Source organism: Bombina bombina, chromosome 2 (genome assembly GCF_027579735.1).
Source record: "Bombina bombina isolate aBomBom1 chromosome 2, aBomBom1.pri, whole genome shotgun sequence".
Classification (NCBI taxonomy): domain Eukaryota; kingdom Metazoa; phylum Chordata; class Amphibia; order Anura; family Bombinatoridae; genus Bombina; species Bombina bombina.
This window is the reverse complement of record NC_069500.1, coordinates 771,009,191-771,035,582: the sequence shown is the minus strand read 5'-3', so window position 1 is coordinate 771,035,582 and position 26,392 is coordinate 771,009,191. Positions and strand designations below refer to the sequence as shown.

Sequence of the window (26,392 nt, the reverse complement as noted above, 5' to 3'; positions counted from 1 at the left end):
CCCTTTAAGCTGTCTAAATTTGTGTAACCTTTATCCTTCTGCCTCTTTTCACAGCCCCACCTTTATAGCCGGAATGGGTGTCTTAGTGCTGCTTGCTCTGTGGTTCGTTTCATTTTACCTTGTCCAAGGAAATCCTCCTCAGGATCCACTGTTCTATGGTAAGGACATACAAAACAGTAGTTAAAAAACAAAAATGTGAATACAATTCTGTGCACCCAACAAATAAAAACAACTTGGCAGGAATACTTATATAGAACCCTTTATAGTGATTTTCCTCTAATATTTAGATTGTGTGTTTCTAATTACATTTCTTTCTAATGACACAGTGAGTCCACGGATCATCTCTAATTACTATTGGGAATATCACTCCTGGGCAGCAGGAGGAGGCAAAGAGCAAAGCTGTTAAGTATCACCTCCCTTCCCTCCAACCCCAGTCATTCTCTTTGCCTACGTTAAAAACAAGGAGGTGGTAAAGTTTAGGTGTCTGAAAAAAGGATTCTTTAATCAAGATTGTATTATTTTTGAAGCAGAGCAAGTTTGTTCTGCTCCTTCCTGGGGTGTAGCTGTAGTCTATGTCAGTCTCTTCAGTAGGGCAGTGGTGGATTTTAAGCAATCGGGAACTTGTGGGGTATAATCCTCTCTGCTCCTCCCTAACATTTGTTGCTTCCCTGTTGTGAAAGCCTGAGTAGGATTATTTAGTTTTTTTTTTATTTTCACAGGTCCATGTGAGGGGATGTACCTCTCAAACCAAGTGAGCTGCCCTGCTGCCGGGCAGTGTTGTATTCAGGTAAGTGCCTCTTTTTATTTTCATGGGTCAGGAGAATATGGCACTTTTACAGTTTAATATGTATGGGACCTTTATTTTAATACAATCCTATTTTGGTAAAGGGATTTATATATGGCAGTTATGCAGGCACTGGAGGCTTTAGGAGCAGTAGCATATTTGCTGACATGCTGCTGTTATGTGAATCTAGTTATAGAGGCTCAGCTCCGGTTTGATTCCGGACTTGGTGGTATGTTTTGTTTTGTGACGATGGACAAATTAATTCAAGGGAGGTATAATGGCGACCGAGAGTCAGTTCAGTCATGCCCATGATTAGGAGGGAGGGCTTTTCTGAGGCGGCAAGATAGTGTTGCGCACATCCGGTTTCTCCTCCTGTGCCATCCGGTATAGAGGGGTTCATTGCGGCTCTGCTAGCAAGGATCTTGTCGGCTAGTAGCTTGTTTGAGCAGCTCTGGGTCCGAATCGTTATATGTCTTACTTTCCTTTGTTCCAGCAGGACAGGTCGGCACCTCAGCAAAAGTGCTTAGGTGAAGAGGCTGTCTGAGGTTGTTAGTGAGCAGCTGCTCTGCGGTTGCGTTTTTTAATGTAAAGTTTCATTTTAAAATTTAAAATGACAGTAACGTTTTTTTGATAATTACTTTAGAATTAAATAAGGACATTTTTATTTAATTTGGGGGTAAAGATGGATCAAGAGGCCCTGCAAAACGTGACATGTAGCTTGTGTTTTGATTCCAATGTTGAACCACCTATCCCTTTTTGTTCCTCATGTATTGAGAGAATATTACAGTATAGGGATAGCATTTTTAATTCTGAGCCATCATTATCTAAGGAAGATGTTGTTCAGGGGTCTCCTGTTCAAGACATGCTGCAGCTTTCTCCTCAAGTGTCCCAAACATTATCATCCCCACATGCAGTGCCCTGCGCTTCCTCTCACACTCCGGTTGGAGTTATAGTGCAAGACATTGCTACTCACATATCCTCTGCGGTAACTGATGCGTTGTCTGCTTTTCCCATGCTGCAGGGAAAGCGCAAGAGGAAAGATAAAGAATCAGTGAGTAAAGTTTCTGACACAGTCGTGGCTATTCCGAATGTTCCCTCTCAGAAGTCTGAGAAGGAACATACTTCGATGGCATCTGAAAGTGAAATCTCAGACTCAGACAGTGTAATTCCTTCTTCTGATGCTGAAGTTGTATCTTTCAGATTTAAGCTAGAGCACCTCTGTTTGTTACTGAAGGAGGTTTTGCATTACTGGCTCGCAGAACTTTATGGTTGAAATCCTGGTCTGTGGATGTGTCATCTAAGTCTAAGCTTTTGGCGATTCCCTACAAGGGTAAGACCTTGTTTGGGCCGGGCTTGGCTGAAATTATTTCAGACATTAAAGGAGGAAAGGGTCATTTTCAGGATAAGAGGAATAAGCAGAAGTGACGTCAGAGTAATTTTCGTTCCTTTTGAAACTTCAAGGGTAAAAATTCCTCTCCTTCCAAACAGGAACAGTCCAAGCCTTCCTGGAGGTCCAACCAGTCTTGGAACAAGGGGAAGCAATCTAAGAAGCCCATTAGTGACTCAAAGTTAGCATGAAGGGTCTTCCCCCCCGATCCGGGACCGGATCTGGTGGGGGGCAGACTTTCTTTCTTCGCTCATGCCTGGGTTCGGGTTGTGCAGGATCCCTGTGCGAGGGACATCGTGTCCCAGGGATATAAAATAGAGTTCAAAACCTTTCCTCCCAGGGGCAGGTTTCTGGTCTCAAGGTTATCTGTAGACCAGATAAAAAAAGAGGCGTTCTTACACTGTGTCTGGGACCTTTCTGACCTGGGAGTGATAGTTCCTGTTCCAATGCAGGAACAGGATCTGGGATTCTACTCCAATCTGTTCGTGGTTCCCAAAAAAGAGGGAACCTTCAGACCAATTTTTTTTGTTTTGTTACATCTGTTTATTGAAAAATATATGAAAGTACGGACATTGACAACCAATATTTTCCATTCATTATACATTTCTTTTACAGCCTCTGTTCGTCTCTTGTAACAGATGATAATACATAAACAAACAGTGCTAACCATAAATAAACTGTACTCACTAAGCTGCAAGACCAATTTTATATCTCAAGAGTCTAAACAAGTTCCTCAGAGTACCATCTTTCCAGATGGAAACTATTCGTTCCATTCTTCCCTTGGTTCTAGAGGGTCAATTCATGACAACAGTAGATTTAAAGAATGCATACTTACATGTTCCCATCCACAGGGATCATCACAAGTTTCTGAGGTTTGCCTTTCTAGACAGACACTTCCAGTTTTTGCCTCTTCCATTCGGCCTTGCCACAGCTCCCAGAATTTTCTCAAAGGTCCTGGGAGCCCTGTTAGTGGTGCTCTGGTTGCGGGGCATTGCAGTGGCGCCTTATCTGGACGACATTCTGGTCCAGGCGCCTTCCTTTCAACAAGCAAACTCTCACACTGAGATGTTGTTATCTTTTCTGCAATCTCACGGATGGAAGGTGAATTTGGGAAAGAGTTCCTTAATTCCAGCTACAAGGGTAGTGTTCCTGGGAACCATAATAGATTCCTTATCAATGAGAATATTTCTGACAGAGGTCAGAAAATCAAAGATCTTCGACTCTTGTCTGGCCCATCAGTCCTCTCCTCGGCCGTCTGTGGCTCAATGTATGGAGATGATTGGTCTGATGGTAGCGGCTATGGACATCATTCCGTTTGCCCGGTTCCATCTCAGACCTCTGCAGTTATGCTTGCTCAGGCAATGGAATGAAGATTATGCGGATTTGTCTCTGCAAATTCATCTGGATCAGGCGATAAGAGACTCTCTTCCTTGGTGGTTGTCTCAGGATCATCTCCCAGGGAACCTGCTTTCGCAGACCCACCTTGGTGATTGTGACAACTGACGCAAGTCTGCTGGGATGGGGAGCAGTCTGGGGCTCACTAAGTGCTCAGGGGAGATGGACTTAGGAGGAGTCTGTTCTTCCCATAAATATCCTAGAGCTGAGGGCATTCTTCAATGCTCTTCTGGCCTGGCCTCAGTTAGCTTCAGCCCGGTTTATCAGGTTCCAGTCGGAAAACATAACTTCAGTTGCTTACATCAACCATCAGGGAAGAACTCAGAGTTCCTTGGCAAAGTCAGAGGTAGCCAAGATTATTCAGTGGGCAGAGACCGACAATTGCTGTCTATCTGCGATCCACATTCCAGGAGTGGGCAATTGGGAAGCAGATTTTCTGAGCAGACAGACTTTTCACCCGGGGGAGTGGGAACTCCATCTGGAGGTGTTTTCTAACTTGATTCTCAAATGGGGTTAGCCAGAGCTGGATCTCATGGCATCTCGACAGAATGCCAAGCTTTCGAGGTACGGGTCGAGGTCAAGGGATCCTCAGGCTGTATTGATAGATGCTCTGGCGGTTCCTTGGAATTTCAGTCTAGCATACCTATTTCCTCCGTTCGCTCTCCTTCCTCGGGTCATTGCTCAAATCAAACAGGAGAGGGCATCGTTGATCCTCATTGTACCGGCGTGGCATAGCAGGATCTGGTATGCGGACCTAGTGGAGATGTCATCTCTTCCACCTTGGAGACTTCCATTGAGGAAGGACTTCTACTTCAAGGGCCCTTCCTTCACTCAAATCTCGTTTCTCTGAAGCTGACTGCTTGGAGATTGAATGCTTAATTTTATCTAAGCGTGGTTTTTCAGAGTTGGTCATTGAGAGCATGATTCAGGCTTGTAAACCTGTTACCAGAAGGATTTACTATAAGATATGGCGTAGATATCTGTATTGTTGTGAATCCAGGGGTTACTCTTGGAGTAGAGTTTGAATTCCTAGGATTTTGTCTTTTCTCCAGGAGGGTCTGGAGAAGGGATTATCTGCCAGTACCTGGCAGGGTCAAATATCTGCCTTGTCTATTTTGCTGCATAAACGCCTGGCAGATGTACCAGACGTGCAATCTTTTTGTCAGGCCTTGGTCAGGATCAGGCCTGCGTTCAAACCGGTTACTCCTCCCTGGAGTCTTAACCTTGTTCTTAAAGTTCTTCAGCAGGCTCAGTTTGAGCCTATGCATTCCTTAGATATTAAGATGTTATCTTGGAAGGTTTTGTTTCTTGTTGCTATTTCTTCTGCTCGAAGAGTTTCAGAACTCTCTGCGTTGCAATATGAATCCCCTTATCTTATTTTTCATTCGGATAAGGTAGTTCTGCATACTACTTTAGGTTTCCTTCCTAAAGTGGTCTCGAATAGGAACATTAATGAAGACATTGTTGCTCCTTCTTTGTGTCTTAACCCTTTTTCTCATAAGGAGCGTCTGTTGCACCACCTAGTGGTGCGTTGAAATACTATTTACAGGCGACTAAGGACTTTCGTCAAGTCTTCTACCTTGTTCATTGTTTTCTCTGGGAAACGCAAGAGTCAGAAAGCTACGGCTACTTCTCTTTCTTTGTGGCTGAGGAGTATAATTTGCTTGGCCTATGACAGGAGGCTCCTGAGAGAATCATGGCTCATTCCACGAGGGCTGTTTCCTCTTCCTAGGCATTCAAAAATGAAGCTTCTGTGGAACAGATTTGCAAGGCTGCAACTTGGTCCTCTCTACACACTTTTTCAAAATTCTATAAATTTGATACTTTTGCCTCCGCTGAGGCTTATTTTGGGAGAAAGGTTCTTCAAGCAGTGGTGCCTTCCGTTTAGGTTCCCTGTCTTGTCCCTCCCTTATCATCTGTGTCCTCTAGCTTGGGTATTGAATCCCACTAGTAATTGGAGATGATTCGTGGACTCACCGTGTCATTAGAAAGAAAACAAAATTTATGCTTACCTGATAAATTTATTTATTTCTTGACACGGTGAGTCCACGGCCCGCTCTGTTTATTTAGACAGTTTTTTTGTGTGTGTTAGTTAACCTCAGGCACCTCTGCACCTTGTGTTACTTCCTTTCTCTCTTTTTCCTTCGGTCGAATGACTGGGGTTGGAGGGAAGGGAGGTGATACTTAACAGCTTTGCTGTGGTGCTCTTTGCCTCCTCCTGCTGGCCAGGAGTGATATTCCCAATAGTAATTAGAGATGATCCGTGGACTCACTGGCCCCTATTTATCAAGGTCTGGCGGACCTGATCCGACAATGCGGATCAGGTCCGCCAGACCTCGCTGAATATGGCGAGCAATACGCTCGCCATATTCAGCATTGCACCAGCAGCTTACAAGAGCTGCTGGTGCAACGCCGCCCCCTGCTGACTCGTGGCCATTCGGCCGCCAGCAGGGGGGTGTCAATCAACCCGATCATACTCGATCAGGTGTTGATTTCCGGTGATGTCTGTCCGCCTGCTCAGAGCAGGCGGACAGGTTATGGAGCAGCGGTCTTTGTGACCGCTGCTTCATAACTGCTGTATCTGGCGAGCCTGCAGGCTCGCCAGAAACAAGGGGCATTCGGAGCTTGATACATATGCCCCACTGTGTCAAGAAAGAAAGAAATTTATCAGGTAAGCATACATTATCAGGTAAGCATACACTTCAACGATTCCACTCACTATTATGTGAGCTAAACTGAAGTACAAGGTACAGCTTTAAGAAAGCCAGTAACATTACAGATCTGTGAAGGTGCCCTGCTTCTGTCACATGATGCAGCAATACAAAATCTACAAGATGGTGGCGCCCAGTTTAAAATGCAGAGCTTTACCAATTTGATTCTGTAATGTGTTAAAATATGAGAACAGCTTTAAAGAGAGCTGCAGGTACAGGAAGGAAACCATAGCATGGTGAGTAGTTGCCAACCGATTGTAGTTGTACCCAGCTGTTTAATGTCCCTTTAAAACTGCATAAAAACAAATAGAGCAGTAATAATTCACTCAAGTAAAGCTATGCCTTTAATTAAAGAGACTTGATACTCAAATATTTTCTGTTTCATGTAAAACAGATTTATATTTTTAAATTGTTGTTTTCGTAGTTAATAAACTACATTTGTCTCTGTCAACCAGGGAGTAGTAGAGCCCCTGTTTGCACACAGTCATACACTTCTTGTTAATTTCACTTTAAATTTAACCCCTTAACGATTGAGAACGTGCCAGGCAAAAAACTGTCATTAATGACAAGGACGTGCCTGGCACATCCTCAGGGGCTTTTAGCGCTGGAAGTGATTGTGATCGTTTCCAGCTGCTTTCAGGGTATTGCAGCAATGCCTCGATGTTGAGGCATCCTGCAATACCCTCTTGTAAGCAACCGATGCAGAGAGGGCCACTCAGGGAGAGGGAGTGGGTAGGGTATTGAGGGGGGCAGATACATTAGATTTTTTATTTTTTTTTAAAAGCCTAATTTTAAGCAAACTGGCTGAAAATAGGTAGAAGGGGGAGGGTTAGAGAGCTGTTTGGGGGGGGGGGGTCAGGGAAGTTAGGGGCTAAGAGGGGATCCTTCACTGCAGAATATATAAAAAAAAAAATCAGGGTGACAATTGTGGGGTGGGGGAGGTAAGAGAGCTAAAATTAACCCTACAAGCTACCTAATTAACCTCTTCACTGCTGGGAATAATACAAGTGTGGTGCGCAGTGGCATTTAGCGGCCTTCTAATTACCAAAAAGCAATGCCAAAGCCATATATGTCTGCTATTTCTGAACAAAGGGGATCCCAGAGAAGCATTTATAACCATTTGTGCCATAATTGCACAAGCTATTTGTAAATAACTAACGTTTGTGAAAAAGCTTAACTTTTTTTTTATGTTTGATTGCATTTGTCGGTGAAATGGTGGCATGAAATATACCAAAATGGGCCTAGAACAATACTTTGGGTTGTCTACTAAAAAAAAACATTTGTCTACTAAAAGAAAACACTTTATTTTTATTTTGTGGGTTTGGGGGGTGAGGGTTTGTGTACTGTTAGGGGGTGTTTGTTTTTCTTTTGTAGAAAAATAGCTGATATCTTTAGGGCAATGTCCTACAAAATGCCCTTTTAAGGGCCCTTGGTAGTTTATTATAGATTAGGGTTTTTATTTATTTATTTTTTATTTATTTTTTTTAATGGGTATTAGAATAGGAATAATTTTTATTGTTTTGGATATTTTCGTTTGTTATTTTTTGTAATAATAGGTTTTTTATTTTATTTTTAATTTGTGTTTTTGATTTTTTGTAATGTTAGGTTTTAGTGTAAGGCAGCTTAGGTTTTATTTCACTGGCAAGTTTGTATTTATTTTAACTAGGTAGTTAGTAAATAGTTAATAACTATTTATTAACTAGTCTACCTAGTTAAAATAAATACAAATTTACCTGTGAAATGAAAATAAAACCTAAGCTATCTACAATATAACTATTAGTTATATTGTAGCTAGTTTAGGTTTTATTTCACAGGTTTGTTTTTAGTTTTAAATAGGTATTATTTAGTTAATAATTGTAACTTTAATTTAGCTCTATTTTAATTATGTTAAAGTTAGGGGGTGTTAGGGTTAGGGTTACGTTAGGTTTAGGGGTTAATATAGTTTAATTTAGGTTGTTGCGATGTAGGGGCCTGGCGGTTTAGGGGTTAATACGTTTATTTAGTGGTAGTGATGTGGGAGGCCAGAGGTTTAGGGGTTAATAGCTTTATTTAGTGGCGGCAATGTCGGGGAGCAGCGGAATAGGGGTTAATAGATTTATTATAGTGTTTGGGCGATGTTGGGGTGCAGGGGAATATGAGTTAATAACTTTAGTATAGTGGCGGCTATATCGGGTGCGGCAGATTAGGGGTTAATAGTTTTATTTCGGTGGCTGCGATGTCAGGGGTAGCAGATTAGGTGTGTTTAGACGTGGGGTTTATATTAGGGTGTTAGCTTTAAACGTTACTTTTTTTTCCCATAGACATCAATGGGGCTGCGTTACGGAGCTTTATATTCCGCGATCACAGGTGTTAGGTTTTTTTTGACCCGCTTTCCCCATTAATGTCTATGGGGAAAGCGTGCACAAGCACGTCAAAACAGTGCTTGTATTTTGTACGGTATGGAGCTCAACGCAACCATATCCCACGCACAAGCCAGCTATTTCAAAACTTGTAATGGCTGCGCTATAGAGGGTTAAAAAACGTAACTTTTGTTGCTTTCACTAAATTCCCTATAGCGCACATAACTCGTAATCTACCTGATAATTAGAAAAAGTGTGGGTTTTTTAAATTTTTTTATCATATTTTATCATTTTTTTTATAGTCAATCATATGATATGATGAAAATAATGGTATCTTTGGAAAGTCCATTTACAGTCGAGAAAACGGTATATAATATGTGTGGGTACAGTAAATGAGTAAAAGGAAAATTACAGCTAAACACAAACACCACAAAAATGTAAACACAGCCCTGGTCCTTAATGAAAAGAAAATTGAAAAATGGTCTGGTCACTAAGGGGTTAAATAGCTTTTACTTTAAAAAAAAAAAAAGGTATTTAAAAATATTTAACTGCTTCTCTTTCATATACACATTAGGAAAAAATAATGTCCCTTTAAAAATAACTAATGCAAAAGTATATTGTAATTACTTTCTTAATATGCTATTATATAAAAGGCCAAGTGTGTTTGTCCAAAGTTGTCATGCACAGTAGAGACAGCACGAGGACAAACACACCTGGCCTTACTTGACAATCCATGCTGTTTGCGGCAAAAGTGGGCGTGGCCTGGCAGTAGCATGGCCAGGCGGGACCGTAGGCGTGGCCGGGCGGGACCATGGGCTTCACGGGGGCATGGCCGGGCGCAGTCGGCGTGACAGAGAAGGGAGAGAAATAGAAAGAGAGGGGGAGAGACAAAAAGAGATAGGAAAGAGCTAAAGAGAAGGGGAAGAGCAGAAGAGAGGGGAAAGTGCAGAAGAGAGGGGGGAGAGAGAGAGCAAAAGAGAGGGGGGAGAGAGAGAGAGCAAAAGAGAGGGATGGAGAGAGAGCAAAAGAGAGGGGGAGAGAGAGAGCGCAAAAGAAAGGGGGGAGAGAGCGCAAAAGAAAGGGGGAGAGAGAGAGCGCAAAAGAGAGGGGGAGAGAGAGAGAGAGAGCACAGAAGACAGGGGGAGAGAGAGAGAGCGCGCAAAAGAGGGGGAGAGAGAGTGCAAAAAGAGAGGGGGAGAGAGAGAGTGCAAAAGAGTGGGGGAGAGAGAGCACGCAAAAGAGGGGGGAGAGAGAGAGCGCAAAAGAGAGAGAGAACGCAAAAAAGAGGGGGAGAGAGAGCGTTAAAGAGAAGGGAGAGAGAGAGAGAGCGCAAAAGAGAAGGGGAGAGAGAACAAAAGAGAGGGGGGAGAGAAAGCGAAAGAGAGGGGGGGAAAGGGAGCAAAAGAGAGGGGGGAGAGAGAGAGCAAAAGAGAGGTGGAGCGAGAGAGAGCGCTAAAGAGAGGGGGGAGAGAGCGCAAAAGAGAGGGGGAGAGAGCGCAAAAGAGAGGGGGGGGGGAGCGAAAGAGGGGGGGAAGAGGGAGCAAAAGAGAGGGGGGAGAGAGAGAGCAAAAGAGAAGTGGCGCGAGAAAGAGCGCAAAAGAGAGGGGAAGAGAGAGCAAAAGAGAGGGGGAGAGAGAGCAAAAGAGAGGGGGAGAGAGCACAAAAGAGAGGGGGGAGAGAGCACAAAAGAGAGGGGGGAGAGGGAGCAAAAAAGAGGGGGGAGAGAGAGAGCAAAAGAGAGGGGGGAGAGAGAGCAAAAAAGAGGGGGGAGAGAGAGAGCAAAAGAGAGGTGGAGCGAGAGAGCGCAAAAGATAGGGGAGAGAGAGCAAAAGAGAGGGGGAGAGAGAGCGCAAAAGAGAGGGGGAGAGAGCGCAAAAGAGAGGGGGAGAGAGCACAAAAGAGAGGGGGAGAGAGCACAAAAGAGAGGGGGAGAGAGAGAGCAAGGGGTGGGACCGCTGTACTGCAACAAATGGCCCGTGTGAATGGGCTTTAGGACTAGTAGGGTATAATAAGATAAACTGCCCATAATCCGTAAGGCAAAACAGACCAATGACTATGAGGTGCCAATCATGTGTCTCATTGGAGTTTAAAAATAGAGGAGCCTGCACTGCTAACAGCTTTTTTTTCTTCTGTTATGTGTGATCAGTCCACGGGTCATCATTACTTCTGGGATATTATCTGCTCCCCTACAGGAAGTGCAAGAGGATTCACCCAGCAGAGTTGCTATATAGCTCCTCCCCTCTACGTCACCTCCAGTCATTCTCTTGCACCCAAAGACTAGATAGGAGGTGTGAGAGGACTATGGTGATTATACTTAGTTTTTATAACTTCAATCAAAAGTTTGTTATTTTACAATAGCACCGGAGCGTGTTATTACTTCTCTGGCAGAGTTTGAAGAAGAATCTACCAGAGTTTTTCTTATGATTTTAACCGGAGTAGTTAAGATCATATTGCTGTTTCTCGGCCATCTGAGGGAGGTAAAAGCTTCAGATCAGGGGACAGCGGGCAGTTGAATCTGCATTGAGGTATGTAGCAGTTTTTATTTTCTGAATGGAATTGATGAGAAAATCCTGCTATACCGTTATAATGACATGTATGTATACTCTACACTTCAGTGTTCTGGGGATGGTATTTCACCGGAATTACTCTGTAAAAATACATTACACCTTTTAATAGGTATTTAATTCATGTTAAACGTTTTTGCTGGAATGTAGAATCGTTTGCATTTCTGAGGTACTGAGTGAATAAATATTTGGGCATTATTTTTCCACTTGGCAGTTTGCTTGTTTTGATTATGACAGTTTCGTTTCTCTCTCACTGCTGTGTGTGAGGGGGAGGGGCCGTTTTTGGCGCTCTTTGCTACGCATCAAAAATTTCCAGTCAGTTACACTTATATTTTCTGCATGATCCGGTTCATCTCTAACAGAACTCAGGGGTCTTCAAACTTCTTTGAAGGGAAGTAGATTCTCTCAGCAGAGCTGTGAGATTTATATAGTGACTGTGTTTTAAAACGTTGCTCTGTGATTTTTATGTTTAAAATTTAATTAGTATTGCTTTACTAATGGGAACAAACCTTTGCTAACAAGTTATGTTGTGTTTAAAGAGTGATGCTATAACTGTTTTTCAGTTCATTATTTCAACTGTCATTTAATCGTTTAGTGCTTCTTTGAGGCACAGTACGTTTTTTGTTAAATAAGATTGTAACCAAGTTGCATGTTTATTGCTAGTGTGTTAAACATGTCTGATTCAGAGGAAGATACCTGTGTCATTTGTTCCAATGCCAAGGTGGAGCCCAATAGAAATTTATGTACTAACTGTATTGATGCTACTTTAAATAAAAGCCAATCTGTACAAATTGAACAAATTTCACCAAACAGCGAGGGGAGAGTTATGCCGTCTAACTCGTCTCACGTGTCAGTACCTGCGTCTCCCGCCCGGGAGGTGCGTGATATTATGGCGCCTAGTACATCTGGGCAGCCATTACAGATAACATTACAAGATATGGCTACTGTTATGACTGAAGTTTTGGCTAAGTTACCAGAACTAAGAGGCAAGCGTGATCACTCTGGGGTGAGAACAGAGTGCGCTGATAATTCTAGGGCCATGTCTGATACTGCGTCACAGCTTGCAGAGCATGAGGACGGAGAGCTTCATTCTGTAGGTGACGGTTCTGATCCAAGCAGATTGGATTCAGATATTTCAAATTTTAAATTTAAATTGGAAAACCTCCGTGTATTACTAGGGGAGGTCTTAGCGGCTCTTAACGATTGTAACACTGTTGCAATACCAGAGAAAATGTGTAGGTTGGATAAATACTTTGCGGTACCGGCGAGTACTGACGTTTTTCCTATACCTAAGAGATTAACTGAAATTGTTAATAAGGAGTGGGATAGACCCGGTGTGCCGTTCTCACCCCCTCCAATATTTAGAAAGATGTTTCCAATAGACGCCACCACACGGGACTTATGGCAAACGGTCCCTAAGGTGGAGGGAGCAGTTTCTACTTTAGCTAAGCGCACCACTATCCCGGTGGAGGATAGCTGTGCTTTTTCAGATCCTATGGATAAAAAATTAGAGGGTTACCTTAAGAAAATGTTTGTTCAACAAGGTTTGATATTGCAACCCCTTGCATGCATCGCGCCGATTACGGCTGCGGCAGCATTTTGGATTGAGTCTCTGGAAGAGAACCTTAGTTCCGCTACGCTGGACGACATTACGGACAGGCTTAGAGTCCTTAAACTAGCTAATTCATTCGTTTCGGAGGCCGTAGTACATTTAACCAAACTTACGGCTAAGAATTCAGGATTCGCCATTCAGGCACGTAGGGCGCTGTGGCTAAAATCCTGGTCGGCTGATGTAACTTCTAAGTCCAAATTACTTAATATACCTTTCAAGGGGCAAACTTTATTTGGGCCCGGTTTGAAAGAAATTATCGCTGACATTACAGGAGGTAAGGGCCACGCTCTACCTCAAGACAAGGCCAAAGCTAAGGCTAGACAGTCTAATTTTCGTCCCTTTCGGAATTTCAAAGCAGGTGCAGCATCAACTTCCACTGCACCAAAACAGGAAGGAGCTGTTGCTCGTTACAGACAAGGTTGGAAACCTAACCAGTCTTGGAATAAGGGCAAGCAGGCCAGAAAACCTGCTGCTGCCCCTAAGACAGCATGAACCGAGGGCCCCCGATCCGGGACCGGATCTAGTGGGGGGCAGACTCTCTCTCTTCGCCCAGGCTTGGGCAAGAGATGTCCAGGATCCCTGGGCGCTAGAGATCATATCTCAGGGATACCTTCTAGACTTCAAATTATCTCCCCCACGAGGGAGATTTCATCTGTCAAGGTTGTCAACAAACCAAATAAAGAAAGACGCGTTTCTACGCTGTGTACAAGATCTATTATTAATGGGAGTGATCCATCCGGTTCCGCGGTCGGAACAAGGACAAGGGTTTTACTCAAACCTGTTTGTGGTTCCCAAAAAAGAGGGAACTTTCAGGCCAATCTTGGATTTAAAGATCCTAAACAAATTCCTAAGAGTTCCATCGTTCAAAATGGAAACTATTCGGACAATCTTACCCATGATCCAAAAGGGTCAGTACATGACCACAGTGGATTTAAAGGATGCTTACCTCCACATACCGATTCACAAAGATCATTACCGGTATCTAAGGTTTGCCTTCTTAGACAGGCATTACCAGTTTGTAGCTCTTCCATTCGGATTGGCTACGGCTCCAAGAATCTTCACAAAGGTTCTGGGTGCCCTTCTGGCGGTTCTGAGACCGCGAGGAATTTCGGTAGCTCCGTACCTAGACGACATTCTGATACAAGCTTCAAGCTTTCAAACTGCCAAGTCTCATACAGAGTTAGTTCTGGCATTTCTAAGGTCGCATGGATGGAAAGTGAACGAAAAGAAGAGTTCTCTCTTGCCTCTCACAAGGGTTCCATTTTTGGGGACTCTTATAGATTCCGTAGAAATGAAGATTTATCTGACAGAAGACAGATTAACAAAGCTTCTAAATGCATGCCGTGTCCTTCATTCCATTCAACTCCCGTCAGTAGCTCAATGCATGGAGGTGATCGGCTTAATGGTAGCAGCAATGGACATAGTTCCCTTTGCACGCCTACATCTCAGACCGCTGCAATTGTGCATGCTGAGTCAGTGGAATGGGGATTACTCAGATTTGTCCCCCACTCTGAATCTGGATCAAGAGACCAGAAACTCTCTTCTATGGTGGCTTTCTCGGCCACATCTGTCCAGGGGGATGCCTTTCAGCAGGCCGGACTGGACAATTGTAACAACAGACGCCAGCCTTCTAGGTTGGGGCGCTGTCTGGAATTCTCTGAAGGCTCAGGGACAATGGAGTCAGGAGGAAAGTCTCCTGCCAATAAACATTCTGGAATTGAGAGCAGTTCTCAATGCCCTTCTAGCTTGGCCCCAGTTAAAGACTCGGGGGTTCATCAGGTTTCAGTCGGACAACATCACGACTGTAGCTTACATCAACCATCAGGGAGGGACAAGAAGCTCCCTAGCAATGATAGAAGTATCAAAGATAATTCGCTGGGCAGAGTATCACTCTTGCCACCTGTCAGCAATCCACATCCCGGGAGTGGAGAACTGGGAGGCGGATTTCTTGAGTCGCCAGACTCTTCATCCGGGGGAGTGGGAACTTCATCCGGAGGTCTTTGCCCAAATACTTCGACGTTGGGGCAAACCAGAGATAGATCTCATGGCGTCTCGCCAGAACGCCAAACTTCCTCGCTACGGATCCAGATCCAGGGATCCGGGAGCGGTTCTGATAGATGCTTTGACAGCACCTTGGAACTTCAGGATGGCTTATGTGTTTCCACCCTTCCCGCTGCTTCCTCGATTGATTGCCAAAATCAAACAGGAGAGAGCATCAGTGATTCTAATAGCGCCTGCATGGCCGCGCAGGACTTGGTATGCAGATCTAGTGGACATGTCATCCTGTCCGCCGTGGTCTCTACCTCTAAGACAGGACCTTCTGATTCAGGGTCCATTCAAACATCAAAGTCTAACTTCTCTGAAGCTGACTGCTTGGAAATTGAACGCTTGATTTTATCAAAACGTGGGTTTTCTGAGTCGGTTATTGATACCCTGATACAGGCTAGGAAGCCTGTTACCAGAAAGATTTACCATAAAATATGGCGTAAATACCTATACTGGTGTGAATCCAAAGATTACTCCTGGAGTAAGGTTAGGATTCCTAGGATATTGTCTTTTCTACAAGAAGGTTTAGAAAAGGGTTTATCGGCTAGCTCATTAAAGGGACAGATCTCAGCTCTGTCCATCTTGTTACACAGGCGTCTGTCAGAAAATTCAGACATCCAGGCCTTTTGTCAGGCTTTAGCTAGGATCAAGCCTGTGTTTAAAACTGTTGCTCCGCCATGGAGTTTAAACTTAGTTCTTAACGTTTTACAGGGTGTTCCGTTTGAACCCCTTCATTCCGTTGATATAAGATTGTTATCTTGGAAAGTTCTATTTTTAATGGCTATTTCCTCGGCTCGAAGAGTCTCTGAGTTATCAGCCCTTCATTGTGATTCTCCTTATCTGATCTTTCACTCAGACAAGGTAGTTCTGCGTACTAAACCTGGGTTCTTACCTAAGGTTGTCTCTAACAGGAATATCAATCAAGAGATTGTTGTTCCATCCTTGTGTCCAAATCCTTCTTCAAAGAAGGAACGTCTTCTACACAATCTGGATGTAGTTCGTGCCCTCAAGTTCTACTTGCAGGCAACTAAAGATTTTCGCCAAACTTCTTCCCTGTTTGTCGTTTATTCTGGACAGAGGAGAGGTCAAAAAGCTTCTGCTACCTCTCTCTCTTTTTGGCTTCGTAGCATAATACGTTTAGCCTATGAGACTGCTGGACAGCAGCCTCCTGAAAGAATTACAGCTCACTCCACTAGAGCTGTGGCTTCCACTTGGGCCTTTAAGAATGAGGCCTCTGTTGAACAGATTTGCAAGGCTGCAACTTGGTCTTCGCTTCATACTTTTTCCAAATTTTACAAATTTGACACTTTTGCTTCTTCGGAGGCTATTTTTGGGAGAAAGGTTCTTCAGGCAGTGGTTCCTTCTGTATAATGAGCCTGCCTATCCCTCCCGTCATCCGTGTACTTTTGCTTTGGTATTGGTATCCCAGAAGTAATGATGACCCGTGGACTGATCACACATAACAGAAGAAAACATAATTTATGCTTACCTGATAAATTCCTTTCTTCTGTTGTGTGATCAGTCCACGGCCCGCCCTGTTTTTTAAGGCAGGTACATATTTTTTAAATTATAATTCAGTCACCACTACACCCTTGGCTTCTCCTTTCTCGTTGGTCTTTGGTCGAATGACTGGAGGTGACGTAGAGGGGAGGAGCTATATAGCAACTCTGCTGGGTGAATCCTCTTGCACTTCCTGTAGGGGAGCAGATAATATCCCAGAAGTAATGATGACCCGTGGACTGATCACACAACAGAAGAAAGGAATTTATCAGGTAAGCATAAATTATGTTTTTTTTAAATTTTTTATTGAGGTATTGAACAGTATCAACAAAACAAACAATGTGTTCAGGCACGGATCATAAGTAATAAGGATAATTATACAAGACTCTTATAAAAAGGAGATTTGAACTAGAACATTAAAGTCTCTGTGTAACAATGGTTATCACTGTATTCAAGTAGTAGTATTACTGTACATTTATAGATGAGAACCGTAATCATATAATAAAATACATTCAGTAGAAATGGCATAACCACTGAGATGAGTTGTAACACTACTTCTGAGACCATGAGCTTAAAGTGTAGCTTAGATTATAGTGAACAAGGGTGACTGAGATACATAATAAAGGAACCTCGTTTTTTATATAATTTATCAAATGATCCCTACTCTGATATGGGTACTCTATAAACTTTAAACTGTATGATGTAGGGAGTTGGCTTTTGTCTGGCCTCTCTTGGGCCAAAGTGTATAGAGGGGAGATTCAGCGGGCAAGAACCGCTCGGTAAAAGGGGGTGGGAAGTGAAGGGGGGGGCGGAGCCTTTTAAGGTAACTGTATAGCATATCAGGGTTTCCAGAATGAATAAAAAAATAAAATAAATTTAGATTAGATGAGGATGGTATACATGACTTGGGGAGCCTTTTAATTAGCATCATGAGTATATATGTATACATGGGATATCTGCTTGGGGAATGTATCTTTGAAGGTGAGGTGAAATATCAATTTCTTTGTGAGATTCATGGGATCATGGTAAAGTAGGCCCAATAGATAAGTTAGTCTAAAGGTGTTCAGGGATAGTTATTTAAACTGCAGGTGTATTGGGGGAAATGCCCCCCGCACATCTAAGGGTCAAGGTAAATATTATGCTGGGAGCAAAATAATGGTGTTAGGGAAGCTTATGGTAAGCCACAATGCTAGGCCCAGACATATAAACAAACAGGAAGCTAACTTGGGGAACCTTCTAATTAGTAAAGAGATTACAGGTATGTATAGATAATGTCTGTGTGGGGGAGATGCTTCTAGATTATGGGATGACTTAGTTAATTCTTTGTATTATTCATGATGTAGAGTTAGATAGAGGCTGGGGGGAACCAGGCGTACATCCTGCTAGTGTACGGTAGGAGAAGTAGTAAGATGACTGAGTATGCACCAACTAAGGGGTAGAATTAAAACAAGGCACCCACTTAGACAGATAACTCTATCGCCATGTATGCTGTTAGGTATTGTATACATATCTCAGACCAAGTTCACTAAATCAACTATTATGCTGAGCCGTGTCTTCCCAGTGAACACGGCCCAGCAGCGTCTACAATAACTAAAGGCGAGATTATATATTCTTAGATGAAATGTGGGATGGGGGAGTCATCTGCTAATGTAATAGAGTTTGCCTGGGATGGGAGAAGAAATCTTAATGAAGCTGGGTGGGGAAAAGACTGAAATAAATAGGCTAGCTTAATTAAAGGGTTACTACTTGCATGTGCAATAATCTGCTGTAAAGCTTGTTATTAAAGGTACTAAGCGGGCTGTTATATCTCCTAGGATAATCCTATGAATACTCACATAACAACGTGACTTCAGTTACTCCTGAGGGACTCCTTTGTATACTATCCTGCTCGCCTGTCAGCTATATACTAGGGAGCTGAATATAATATGTATACTGTACTATTGTATTATGTACTGTTAAACCTACTAAAGCGGTTATAACAATTATCTCCTGTTATTTCAAAGGTACTATATATATATATATAATCATACCATAAATAAGGGGCTCAACAGACATTAGGCTTTAAACAGCGCTGTTTCTAGAAGTACATATATAACCTAGTGAGGGATATACTGCATGCTAGCATAAACAGTGATAAAAGTAATTGCACTATTATATTAGCAAAAATAACTGAAGTGGAGTAAGCTAGTATTTCAATCCCATGAATATTCACATAACAACGTGACTTCAGTTACTTCTGAGGGACTCCTTTGTATTCTATCCTGCTCGCCTGTCAGCTATATACTAGGGAGCTGAATATAATATGTATACTGTACTTATTGTACTATGTACTATTAAACCTACTATAGCGGTTATAACAATTATCTCCTGTCATCTCAAAGTTACCATATATATATAAGCATACCATAAATAAGGAGTTCAACAGACATTAGACATTAAACATCACTATTTCTAGAAGTACATATATAACCTAGTAAGGGATATACTGTGTGCTAGCATAAACAGTGATAAAAGTAATTGCAGCATTATATGAGCAAAAATAACTGAAGTGGAGTAAGCTAGTATTTCAAAGGCTTGTGAAGGATAAAATACAATGACAGACATTATGAATGATGTAGGGCTAAAAAAGAAATATTAAGCTATATGTACTCAAATATGCATGAGAGGAGTTAAGCAAGTTAAGTTGTCATTAACACTGATAAGGCTGCTAACAATCAAGACATTAAGTTGGATCTAATAGTAGGCTAGAAAATAACTTTTAAACTGAGATATACATGTAATCATACTATTTAAATAGTTAAAGGTAGTATCCAACAGTGGTGCTGCCAGTATATAGTATATATTACAAGACTTTAATATTTAGTATTTAGTAACACCCTGGTGCAGTTTGTGTTCTTAATACCAGCTAACTGGAACCGTAGCTGGATGTCCTTGTGGGGTCAGAAGCTTGCAAGATGTAGCCAGCAATGAGACGTTAGTGTTATGAGAGCCAGCTGGTCAGACGATCCGCAGCAGTGAGATAAGAAACCTCCCTGGATCCCATGTCGGTCTCACCGGTATATGCAGGCAGGGAGAAGTCCAAACCATTATCTTTTTAGTAAGGTACACATAGGCAATGGAGGAGCGACCGCTGTACAGCCGAGAGAGTTCAGAGTGTCGAGTGGAAGCTGTAGTGAGCTCATGGTATAGGTCGCAGTGACTCTTGGAATGCAGAGTAACTGTGTGCGCTGCAGCTCCCTTGGCAGGGTTGTTTGTCACTGCCGTCTGTAGGGTGGCGATAGTTCTTGGGGAATATATAGTATTGGGTCCGGTCTGTGGGAGCTCTAACTGAGCTACGGCATGTTGCGCTGACTCAGTGCGGCTGGAGGAGGGCTGTGGGAGGTTGTTTTGGCCATCCATGGCTGTCTGTGCTTCAAGCTCCAGAGTGGGACTAACTTTTACTGCGATTCTTGTCTCCTCCAGATCTCGAGGCAGATCTGCTCTCCTATGCGGCGAGTCATGTGTACAGCCACCTGCAACCTCAGTAATGAACACTGTCTGTGTCTCTGCTTGTAGAGGGTTCATGGCGGCTTTAAGGTCTGCGGAAATAGCCCGCCGATGGAGATCCATGGAAAGCATGAGTTCATTTAGTGCAGAGATGAATTGTCTCTCCATAGGTAGGCCGTAGAGATGAGATTGATAGAAAAGAAGTTGCGGCTATAGCAGAAAGTATAGTAGGAGTATCCAGGTATGGCAGATTACTTGGCCTCGCCGTCTCAACTAGCTAGTAGGCCCCAGTTCAACCGTGGCACAAATTGCTTGTGTTTATTGTCCCAGGCCAGCACAGCTTCCAAAATGTTATGCTCTAAGTATAAGTATAAAATAATAGGTTAGGCAAGAGACTTATTATGTCAGAAATAAAGCTTTTTTTTAGAGCAAATGCCAGGAGCTCTGAGATGGCACGTCTTGCTAGCATGGCTGTTGGCTCCGCCCCCCCCCCCCCCGCTAACAGCTTTTTATTTCAACCAAGTACAAGTAAATCCACAGTTTTCAAAATGTGGGCTTACTGCAATTAATTTCTTCTTAGGACTACTTTACATGTCATTTTTTAAAATTATTAATAGTAATTATTTATATATATATATAGATATATATTGTTAGTGAGGCAAGTCATTGCTTGCTTTGGCCTGTATCTTATTCTATGCACTAAAATGGAGCTGCTACACGAAAAAGGAGAGCTCACCATATACAGGTAGGTTTGTTATGGAGGGTGAGACAGGTTAATTTGTTGTTTGAATATTGACAAAATAAGTGTAAAGTAAATGTTCATAAAGCAGTGGGTGCCACCATTTTGTAACTTAGGTTACACTGAGGCTAATTAGGAATGGTTATAAATTGCTTACAAGAGTGGATAACCAATGACTGTGTGGAATATAGCTGTGTCTGCACTTCAATGTTTAATATGAATTGGAAAACCCACAATATCCAGAATTCAGTTACAGGAAAGGAGAACAAAATAAATAATGACAGTATATTGCAACATTGTTTTGCTACATGTAATTAAACAATTTATATTAATATCTCAAGTTATATTAATATCTTGAGGTGTTTAATATCCCTTTAAAATGGATTTATGCAATGTTGTTTTTATGGAATAATGACTCCCTTCATGTTTTAATTACGCGCCAAAAAGAAAAACACCACACAAAATGCACAGCATAGTGTCTTCTTCTTCACTCTATTGACTTTCATGTCAAAAAGTCCTTTCATGATTCTGGTAGAATGTAACGTTTAAAAATGTTTCCTCTTCGGTTGCCAAATGTACTTTATTTTGATGGTATTTTTGTTGAAGAGAATATCTAGGTAGGTATGTATTGTGCATGTGTCTGGAGAACATGACATCAGTTTTGCAACAATGTTTTTAAACACTAGATGGCAGCAGTATTTACACAATGTTAAACAAAAAAAAAGCCTTCTTGCCAAACTGCCATGTAGTGCTCTAGACACATGTACGCTCCTGAGCCTACCTACCTGCTTTTTAACAATGGATACCAAGAAAATTAAAGTGACAGTATACTGTAAAATAGTTTTTCCCTTAATGTGTTTTCAATTACTTGTTATACGAGCTGCAGAGTATAAAATGTATGAGAAATTGCTTATTTTGGTTTATTTTTCTATATAAACTACAACTTTATCACTTTTATGTACTTGAAATGCAAAAAGAGATTGCAAAAGACAAAAAGGATTGCCCCACTCTATTACTCTATGTGTAAGAGAAAAAAATAAACTATCAGTTTGGCACATGCATACTAGATAATTTTATTAATAATATTGTACATAATAATAATATAATAATATAATAATATAATATTATAATATAATAATATAATATTATCACATTCTTTAGTTTCTAATCACAAACATTAAGTTATAAATTTGCAGACATTTTAGCAAATACTTATGTTTATAAACAATATACATGTCGACTCTATACGGCAATTTCAAAGTCCATTTAGAGCGATAAAATTTAAGTTTGCACTTAAGTTTTATGAGTTTTGCGAGTTCAGTATTTGTAATTAGTTTTTGTAATTAGTTTTGCGAGTTCAGTATTTGTATAAACTGTGACCATATTAAAGTATTTGTGTTTATATGACTTTATTTAACCCCATATAGTATATCCATACAATGCACCGATTACTATTCAACATGAATTCTTAATACCCAAGAGAAGTCTGCAGAGCCAGTTTACAATTGGCTAAAAAAGTGATGACGTTACAGCATACCTCCCATTGGGTACCGATCAATAACAGACAAAGTATATACCCAATGAGAGATGAACGATTCAGAAAATTTTATCCTATCCTGCAAAAGAGGCGGGCACATTGATGCGAGGTAAACCGCCTTGTCCAGCCGGCGCGTACCCCTCCAAGGAAGCGTTATGTGAAACGTGCGTCAGGGGCACTCTCACGAGGTCATAGCACCTCCTCTCTTTTAAAATGGCTTGCTCGGTACGATAACCTTATATTTCATTTGAATGCATCTGCAGTTAAAATAAAAGTAATACAAGTCCCCGCTATAGAAGGGACTTTTTTCAGTACAGTGTGTGTGCGCATGTCTTTACCAACTTCAGCAGTGGGCAGTGTCTGTATTGATAATTACCAATTGTTGGCTGTATTTACAGCGTAAGGGATATTTATTATAAAGAAGACGCTCCCAAATACTGTGACATATTCAACATTGATGTAAAATAATATTTGCAAGTATCTATAATTTGATTCAGTAATGGCTACTGTTCGGATCAACAGTTACTGGTCTTTACAGCAATATCCACAATAATTTTATAACAAACATCATTTGACCAACTAATAACACTTTATAGGTGGGCTTTTGTTAGCTTGGTACAAGCTAGTTATGTTATATTATAGTTGCCATTGATAAACACTAAACTTGCATGTTAATTAACGTTTATCACTGCCATAAGCAATTTTACCAACAAAAAGCAACTGATTTGAGATAAACATATACTTTGTTGTTGAACCGATACACATGTATCAATAGTTAATCAAAAGTGATCTTCATAGAAACTGACTCACATGATTTTAGTTGAGTGACTATTTAACTATTTAACTTTTTACATTGAATCAAATATATCGGTTTCTACAATAACAACTGATAATATTTATTTTGTTACTTTTTTCACCTGCGTTTGTATTTTAATTGACATTTAATTCAATGGTAAAAATCTCATAAGAGTGATATTTATTTAACGCCATTTTGAATACATTGTACATATTATTCTATATATACAGTATAACTGATACTGAGTTTAAGCTACTTTTAACAGTGTGTGTTTGTGTGTGTGCAGGAGTCGGTCTGGACTCCGGTTTTGTTGGCAAATAGTATTAATACAATTATCTAGTATGCATGTGCCAAATTGATAGTTTTTTTTTTTCTCTTACACATAGAGTAATAGAGTGGGGCAATCCTTTTTGTCTTTTGCAATCTCTTTTTGCATTTCAAGTACATAACTGTGTATATTTATTGCCTACAACTCTAGAATTCAAGGGTAAGCTAATTCAAGCACTAATAAATTTAACCCTTGAATTTTTCCCTCGCACCACCCTTTTCTTTACTAAACTTTATCACTTTATTTATACATGCATGCTTCTTTATTTTATCTCTGTATGTTTACCAAACCCCAAAACGTAGCGAGAACAATTTAAAATTAACATTTTATCTCTCCTACACAGCTTCACTATTGCAACTACTTTAAGTATAGAAATTTTCAGTATAGTTAGGGATACCACAGACTAAATAATCTATTTTAAATGTTGAAATAAAGGTAAAGGGGCAATTTGTAAACAATTTAGTACACTTCAGCAGGTAAAATGGATTCATTATGAAAGAAAGAGCTTGTGTGGTAGAGTTTGTCTATTCCTGCAACATTTATTTATTTATTTATTTATAAAATATTTTACCAGGAAGGATACATTGAGATTTCTCTCGTTTTCAAGTATGTCCTACTACTCAGTGCTACTCATGCTACTCAGTGATTACTTAGACCACTGCAGGTGATAATCTTTCTCTCATTGTCTAAAGACAAGTTAAACATACTCAAGAGGCTTACAATGGATGTCTCTCTGGACTCCTGAAATAGAAAGGACCTTCAGATTACATAGTAAACAGTATTTTTAATGCATTTTAAATATTTATCTTGTATGCAGAACATTTTCAGTGCAATGCTTAATTGCATATATATATTTTGCATATATAACATTAATTTAAAGGAAGGTTAAACATTTTGAGATTGCAATATAAAATGTTAAATTATATGTAGTTAAAAAAAACTTTAGAGTATGCTTTTATTATTTGTTTTGTCTCCTTTTGCTGTAATATAATTCTGCAAACTGTGTTCTTTCTAAATCCATTCAAAAGTAGAAGTGCAGACTTACCTATGTTATATTCCATACAGTCATTGGTTGCACACTCTAGTCATTCTTTTATAACTATCCTTAATTGTCTTTTAGAAAAGAAGAAACCCTAATTTGCAGCATGGCAGTACCCATTACTTTGTAGACTCTAAAACTTTACACTTATTTTTCTGTATTTAAACAACTAATATAATTTATTTCTAATGGCAGTGAGAGTCCACAATTTCATTCATTACCTGTGGGAATTTAACACCTGGCCACCAGGAGGAGGCAAAGACACCCCAGTAAAAGCTTTAAATATCTCTACCTCTTCTCCTACCCTCCCAGTAATTCTTTGCATTGTCTACTAGTGAAGATGGAAATTCTGATTCCTTTAATGGATTGTTTCCTGCGAGAAAGATCTGGGGTGAAGTAGTAACCATGTAAACCTCTTAGTAAGAATATTGGTAAAATTTAACCTCTGGATTTCACAGGGAAGCTTCCCATGCCACCTTCCAGTATGTACTGCTAACACCCTCCCTGGCATCCAGTGTTAGTTACACTGCTTTCCTCTATTTCTCTATTCACTGTCAGATGTTAGGATGGTGCTGTCAGACCTGGAAGACTGTGTTTGTAAAACAGCAGAAGACCTCTGTGGGTAAGTCCCCTTTTTCTATTGCTGTTCCTTTGGAGATTAGGATGGAATCTCAGCGTTGGGGACTTTGCATATGGGTGACTGGGTGGGCACTGGTAAAACCTTCATAAGGGGCCAATATTTATCTAATAGTCTCCGTAGTGGGACTTGTGATTATGGTGATATTAAGGGCCGTAAGCGAAAGGGATTCCCTTACCGGCAACTGCACTCGCTACGCTTAACGCGGAGGTTATATGTTCATCCTCACACCGCTCGCCGTTCATGGGGCTTCTCCGAGTTAGATTTGGGCACTGGTTAGGGCTCTTGGCCTTTATTAAAATTTATTTCATCACTAGTAAGTGTTTTCATATGGACGGGATCACCATTTTTAAGTATCAGCTCTGGGGGATCTGAGGTGCTATGCAAATACATTTCATATAGATACCTTGCCAGAGGCCCTTGCCCATACTGTGGAGGCTGCTATGTTTTGGTGTGATTCCTTATCCGACAGAGTCATTGACACTTTGATTCAGGTTCGTAAACTGGTGACTAGAAGTATTTACCATAGGGTGTGGCGAACTCATTCGTCATGGTGTGACACGCAAGGCTTTCCCTATCATAATTGTTCCTCGTATCCTTTTGTTTCTTCAAGAGGGATTGGAGAAGGGCCTATCGGTAAGTTCTCTTAAGGGTCAGATCTCTGCCCTTTCTATGTTACTTCATAAACAGTTGGCTGGGTTGCCAGATGTTTTATCTTTTGTTTGGGCTATTGCTAGAATTAGACCCGTGTTCAAACCTGTTGCTCCACCTTGAATCCATTAATCTTGTTGTTTGAGTTATTCAGCAGGCTCCGTTGGAGCCTATGCATTCTGTTGACATTAAGCTTTTGTCATGGAAAGTTTTATTTTTGTTAGCCATTTCCTCATCTCGCAGAGTTTCTGAGTTATGTACTTTACAATATGATCCGCCATATCTTATTTTTCTTGCTGACAGGCAGTCTTGCGTACTAAGTTGGGTTTTCTTCCTAAGGTTGTCTGTACTCAGAATGCCTTCCTTTTGTCCCGATCCGTCCTCCCAGAAGGAGTGTTTGTTACACAATTTGGATGTTGTTAGAGCCTTAAAGTTCTACCTTCATGCTTCCAAGGAATTTCAACAGTCCTCTTCCCTGTTCATTATGTATGCTGGAAAGTACAGGGATCAAAAAGCCACTGCGACTACTCTTTCCTTTTGGCTAAGAAGTTTAATCTGTATGGCCTATGTGGAGGCAGGTCAACAGCCTCCTTCAAGGATTACTGTAATTCTACCCGTGCAGTGTCTTTAAAGGGACATGAAACTCAATTTTTTTTATTCATGATTCAGATAGAGAATACAATTTTAAACAACTTTCCAATTTACTTCTATAATTTAATTGGCTTCCTTCTCTGGTTATCCTTTGCTGAAAGGTTTATCTAGGCAAGTTTAGAAGCAGCAGAGAACCTAGGTTCTAGCTGTTGATTGGTGTCTGCATATTTATATTGATTGTGATTGCCTC

At 41.1% G+C, this 26,392-nt stretch overlaps 1 protein-coding gene across 1 annotated transcript in view; it reads left to right on the top strand.

Annotated features, from left to right (window-relative positions):
- Positions 1–26,392, top strand: part of TM6SF2 (transmembrane 6 superfamily member 2) — a 170,659-nt gene that overhangs the window by 44,359 nt on the left and 99,908 nt on the right. Inside the window, exon 2 of the mRNA XM_053702918.1 lies at positions 55–158. Within this exon, the coding sequence (XP_053558893.1) occupies positions 55–158 (104 nt within the window). The remainder of the gene's footprint in view (positions 1–54; positions 159–26,392) is intronic.